The sequence below is a fragment of the Centruroides sculpturatus genome, unplaced genomic scaffold (assembly GCF_000671375.1).
Source record: "Centruroides sculpturatus isolate CEXI.00-Female unplaced genomic scaffold, Cexi_2.0 scaffold4456, whole genome shotgun sequence".
NCBI classification, from domain to species: domain Eukaryota; kingdom Metazoa; phylum Arthropoda; class Arachnida; order Scorpiones; family Buthidae; genus Centruroides; species Centruroides sculpturatus.
The window spans coordinates 1-6,640 of record NW_019388544.1 but is presented as its reverse complement, the minus strand read 5'-3'; the positions used below and the strand labels follow the sequence as shown (position 1 = coordinate 6,640).

The following is a 6,640-nucleotide window of genomic DNA, read 5'->3' as shown; positions in this document are numbered from 1 at the left end:
ATCTATAAACTAAATTATTGTCATGTAACACTAGAAGAGAAGAATAAATTCAAAGTTATGCTAAACACTGTATTTATATTTAATTAGTTTGACATAACAAACCTAGAATTTCTACTTTCTCTCTGGGTTGCGTTAAATGTTGTCAATCCAATTTTTAATTCTTGTAGTTGCTGTTCATAATCTGTAGAAGCTAAAGTATAGGCTATAATTGAACTGGGTTTTTCTTCATATACAATTATTGGAATCTAAAAATAAGGATTTATTTTAGGATTTACTTAAAATCTTAATATTTTGAATTAAAATTATTTACCTTATCAGACTGTACTAACAAAAGATGCTCTGTTAACGGAAATGGACTCTGGATTGGTGTGATCGCAGTGCTCGATAACAACTGACTAATAATAGTTTTGACCGTACCTCTTTCTTTCTTCTCTGGCTTATTGGAAGTTTCTTCTTCCATGTGAACTAGAATATTTTAATATAATAATCAATCAATTCTAAAATGAAACAAATATTAAAAAAAATAAGACAATATACTACTTTTGTTTCTTGACAATATTTTTGCGTTCCTTATATCGTAGATCTTTTCTGCACCATCAGATTGAGATCGTTCATGACCTCTACTCAGAATTTTAGTAGTGTTCACTAATTCATTTTCTATAACTGCTAAAAAAAATGAAAATATTTTATTAAAGAAATAATTGTAATTTGTTATTAAAAGAATATTAGTAACTGTTACAAAAACCTATAATAGATAACCACTCAAAATAATCATTCAGCATGTTTATTACATTTTGATTGCCAATTGATGTCAAGATAGTTATTTGAACCAATATTAAAGGTGCATTCCATACTCATTATTGTAGATGCAAACAAGTATGGAATGACAAACATTACCTGTTTTAGGATATTTGTATTGCTCCTCTAACTCATTACTGAACAACTGATTAAAATCTTAAAAATTCATTTCAGAATCATAGTGCTTTTTTGAATCTATAGCATCATAAAATTGAAGCAATATGGTGAATCTTTTTTCCTTTTTTTAAGCAAACTTTAAATATTTATTGTTCGTAGAAAGTTTTCACTACAATTTTCATAAACATTTATTTTTATATATAAATAATTTGAAAATAAATATAATAGTAGTCCAATCTTTCTGAATAATGATTACATTGTTATTGAAATATATACTCTTCTCCTTTGTTTAAGAATTTATATAAGTTAGGAAATAAAATGCTTTATAAACTCAAATTATATAAATAGTAACTACTTTATTGAATCCATAATAGAAAAAAATTGTGCAAATGTTTCAGCTATAATATCCTCTTAATTCTAAAACTCCATTTTCATATAAATGATTAGTTTTAAGATTAGTTAGAAGATTGCAAAACCCATTCTCTGTCAGAATACATTTGTAAAATGATGTTTACATTAAAAATGTAGTAGTTATGTATGTTTTACCAGAATAATATATTGAAAATTTAATCAAATCTTGTAATAGGTTAGTAATAGGTTAGTGCAGGGGTGGCCAACAATTTTTGCCCCCAGGCAGGATTGGAAAGAAAACTTTTTCCACGGGCCGAACCAGAGTTGTCCTAGAAAGATTTTCAGATGGTGCGAGATCTCATTGTGGTGTCACCCCGTAGAGACTAAATTGTAGATAGAGATTACAGATACATTTCTCACATTATCATGCTTTATCAACACTCTATGCTATACTTGAGATTTGTAATGGAGGGTTAACTCTAAACGCATGGTGAGTTGTTAACCTCTTTTTTTTTTTAGGCGTCAGAAGTTTTCATTGAGCTATTTTGAAAGTTTGATCACGGGCCACATAAATTCATTAGACGGGCCGGATCTGGCCCGTGAGCCGTATGTTGGCCATGCCTGGGTTAGTGAATATGTCTATTCTGTCCAGAATTGCCTGCTTCTTTTGATATTTAACATGTTCTCATTTTTAAATACTCATGGAGCCAACTGTATGAAATTTTCAGTTTCAGGACTACAGATTGAATTAAACCTTTTTGCTGTATTCAATGAGCTTCTTCAATCCTTCCAATTTGACTTTCATTAAACTTTTGCTTTTCTACTTGACACTCTTCACGTCTTTGGTGGTAATCCACTTTTAAAATGTTGGAGAATGAAATATATAGTCAATTTGACATTTCTTCATTTGCAAATTAGTTTACAGTAAACTTTTTCCTAATGTTTTATTTAGTGTATAAAAGTTGTTCACTATTAGTCAAGAAGCAACTTCTTTAATTGCAATTTTTAAAGAAGCAGAAAATCAAATGCAAAAAATAATTCTAGAATGTTCTAATAAATAAAAAAAAACATTTTTATTGTTTTAGATTTTGTAATGTTAATTAGCCAAAACTTGCATCTAAAAGGAAGAATCTAAAAATGGTTACTGAAAATCACAAAAAGTTTTTGAAAATGTCACTGAAAATAAAGATGAATACCGTTTTTCCAATTAGAAATTATCATTAACCTCAAATTTTTTCCATTAATGGCAAGCAGAAAGAAATCCAAATTTGAACTACTTATCATCTTTTAATCTTAGAACAAGCTTTTCAAATATAGATAAAAGTAAAATATATTTGAATAAATTGTTGGATCAAATTCCTTAGCTAAGAAAAGAAAGAAATCTAGAAGCAAGAGTAGCTCTAATGGAGTATTGGAAATGAGAAACAATCAATACAACAGCGGAAGATGCTTGGTAAGTACAGGTTAATGCAGGATTCGATCAACATGCAAAATTAATTGCGGCAATCTCTTATACATGCAACAGAAGTTTTAATTTATGTGGCTTTACCAGCTGTCTTTACTTAATGTAGATACCATATTTGGTTAGTGCAATTTTGATACACATGATAGGATTGAGGGATTGATTAATCATGTTAACCAAGGGATAGCTGTATATTTGACTGAACAGATTATAAATTAAAAAATATTATAACATTTCATTAAATAAGAGATCAATAACAGAGATAATATTTTGTTCATTTTAACTTACTCATTTCTTTATCTTGTTTTCTATCAACAATTTCAGAATCAAAATCAGCAGAGTTTCCAAGTGAGTCATTAGCTTGGGAAGACTTGCTACCTAAAAATTTAAGATAAAATTATGAAACTTTTCAAAAAGTTTTAAATTGGTTATTTCAAGAAAAATATTTTCATTCACCAACAATTAAATTATCACTTTGTTATTCTTTTTATAAAAATAACATTTAATAATTGATTCCTTCTTATTCTCTCTACTTAGTTTTTTGGAAGTATGCACAGAATTACTATGGAATACTGTTGATTGGTAATGTAGACTTTATTTAATAAAAAGGAAATATACTTTGGACTATTCACCCCTCTTCAGTCCTTAATATACATAACTGATGAAACAACAGAAAATTACAGTAAAATTAACAACTATTTATTATCCTACACATATGTAAAACCCCACAAAAAAATTAATTACATGAAATGATATTTAATAGTGACCAAATTTTAAAAATTTTGTTACTCAAACTGTTAGTAATACTGTATATCATTTCAGGTAATTAATTTTTTTGTAAATTTTACATGTGTATGATAATAAACAGTTGTGTTGTTAATTATACCATAATTTATTATGTAGTTTTATCAGATATGTATAATAAAAAATGAAGAGGAGACAAACAGCTCAAAATGCATTTCCTTTTTATGTAATAAAGTCTACATAACCAATCAATTGTGTCCCTGTACGATTAGTTTTTCATAGTAATTCTGTACTTCTATCAATGTTTTAAATCTGTAATCATTATCTAACAAAGTCATTATGGAAAAACGAAACAAATTAGTATCCTTTTATAGTAAAGATTTAAGTCACTCATTCCTTACACAATTAATTTTTTTAAACTGTATTATTTGGCAAAATAAAAACATTTACATATCATAAAACTAATTGATTTATTAGGTATTAAAAATTACATCACATCTATAAATTTTCCCAATGTATGTACTTCTCTATTACTATTTCTGATATTATGATAGCCACACCAGAGAGGTCTCAAATTCTCAAAGTTAAGAATTATTAAAAATTATTTGAGAAGCCTATGGGACAGTCTGGATTATTGGATTTGACAATTTTAAGTGTAGGGAATGAAAGAATGAGAAAAAGTAATGTAGAAGTAATCAAAATTTCACTCAAGTAAATACTCATTTAAATAAATTTCAAGCTGGGAATATATAAACTGGAAGATTTCCTGTATTCTAGTCTTTAAGTTAAAAGTGAGTAAATTTTTAAAATTAATGACCATTTTGATTTTGCTATTTTATTCTTGTCTAGACATTTTGGGTGCTACAGGTGTGAATTAAATGTGGTCATAGACGTGATTCCCTCAATTTTAAATTGTTAATATGAATTTACATTATGAATATAATATACATTGGAGGATCTATAACATATTCATATGCATTCAGGAGAAAAGCTTAAGGAGTCTTGCTTCTCTGTAATAAAGTCAGGCTACGTACAAATGTATATCTTTTTAAAAATATAGACTAACTTACTAGTATAATACATTTATATCAGCTTGAAAAGATGAAATGAAAGCTTTTTGAAAAAAAAAAGTTAGGATGGTTAGGATTAAGGCTTACTGTAAAGAACTCTGCTTCTATTTATACTATTTTAGATGCAGTTTTTTGAGTTTTTGATTGAGTTTTAATAGAGTATGTCAAGAGAATGTACACTAAGAAGGGATTTTTCGAAAAATTCCCCCTCCACGGGAGAAGTGTTATACATTTACAATAGATACATTTTGAGCCACAACAAAGCGTGGCGGGGTCTGCTAGTGTAATAATAAAAATACATATATACAGTGTCTTGCATTTTTATTAGTCATGGTTTTTCTATTTGTGAGGGTTAAAGAATCTGTCTAATGTCGATTGCTTTTCTCTCTTCTTCAGGATTTTCCAGAAGTAATTAATAGCACTGTAACTGTAGAGATCCCTAAGCCTCAACCTGATTTGGATACCATTCTAAGACCATTGTTCTGACATTCTCCCACATCTTCAAAAAAAAAGTCTTTAATAGCAGATGTCGACATTAAACCTGTTTTTCAGAAGAAAACATTCTCACATAGTTTCTTGGTGTTTTTCATTCAAGAGTTCTTAGTGTTCTTTTGTCATCAGATCAGTTTCAGGTTCCATTATGAAGAGCTCTTCAATGTTCTTTATTTCTCAGATGTGATTTTTGTTACTCCTTTAGCTGCTTGAATCTTTTTGATTATACTGTATCCTTCTTAGATAAGATTAAACTGCGGTCTACTGTAGACCTGTTCAAGCCATATTGCCTGGTAACATCAGATATCTTCTGCTCACTCTCTAACCTTTGCTATTATACTTGCACCTTTTGAAAATAAAAACGGGTGCAAAACGAGTGCCCGCCCAACAGTCTCGCAAACACTATAAAAGAAACGTTTCTGTCAGAAAAATAAAAGGCTGGAATTACAAGGAGAGTTTCAAAGTTTAGAGGAATACTATCTGATCAGCATATACCAGGTTGAGCATCAATGTTGACGTCTCCTGCACTCTGAAAAGTTTCGAATTGTTGCCTGAAGACAAGGGAAGACCAATCGGTATTCATTATTTTACGTCACTTCTGCTTGTGTTTGTTCTGTGAGGTGTTCATTGTCTGAACATAAAAATCTTTTGCGAAAGTGTTCATTATCTGATTTGTTCATAGTCTGAACTGTTCATTAATCAATCACCCACTGTATTATTTTCTAAAAATTACTTCCAAGTGAGTAAGATAATCTTATTCCTGTTTCACTTATTTTTAACTACATCTGCCTTAAACTGTTAACAAAAATATAATGAAAGAAGCAGAAAAAAAATGGATATTTGACACAATATAGGTAGGTATAATGCTTTCAGTAAGCCCTTGAAAGATATGGTTTACATGATGAACTGCACAAATTTACAATAGTGTTTTCAAATTATAATTTTAAAAAATTGCCAACTTTTATCTTGGAATTTTACTTTAAAAAGCTATTTGAATAATTAAATTTTGATTAATAAATATTCACTAATGAAAATTTACTATGAAATAATATATATTTTCATTATTTAAATAATATAATTCTGATAATGTACACTTACTTTCTTGAAATTTTCTTTCCCAAGACTTATTAAATTCCTCGAAAGCCAATTTAAAATCTAGAAAAGATATACTATATTACGAATAAGAAAAAAAATAATCAGGAGGGAATATTTTACATGGGATATATAAGTGAATATGTTTTTGCAAATGGAAAATACGAGGGCTGTTCGGAAAGTTCGCGGCCTCAAATAGAACAACAAACAAAATAATGTTAAAACTTTTTTTATTTTTCAATGTAGTTTCCTTTGTTAGCAATGCACTTATTCCAGCGATGTTCTAGCTTTTTTATGCCATTACAATAAGTCGATTTGTCAAGGTTTGCAAAATACTCGTTTACTTCAGAGATGACTGTCATTTGAGCGGAATCTCTTTCCAACCAAGTATTATTTTAAATTTGGAAAAAGGTGGAAGTCACTGGGGGCCAAATCAGGTGAGTACGGTGAATGTGGAACTAATTGGAAGCTAAGTTCGTTTATTTTTTGTTCAGTGATTCTGGCATTATCGTGG

General features: G+C 29.0%; 1 protein-coding gene across 1 annotated transcript; it reads right to left on the bottom strand.

The window, feature by feature from the left end:
- Positions 1–102: 102 nt before the first annotated feature.
- Positions 103–6,189, bottom strand: LOC111616989 (the record flags this gene model as incomplete). The annotated part of the gene is made up of 5 exons (XM_023358334.1): positions 103–245; positions 311–465; positions 541–666; positions 3,017–3,106; positions 6,133–6,189. Coding segments are annotated over 5 exons (571 nt in total), but the record flags the coding sequence as incomplete, so codon positions are not given.
- Between the last annotated feature and the right edge of the window lie 451 nt (positions 6,190–6,640).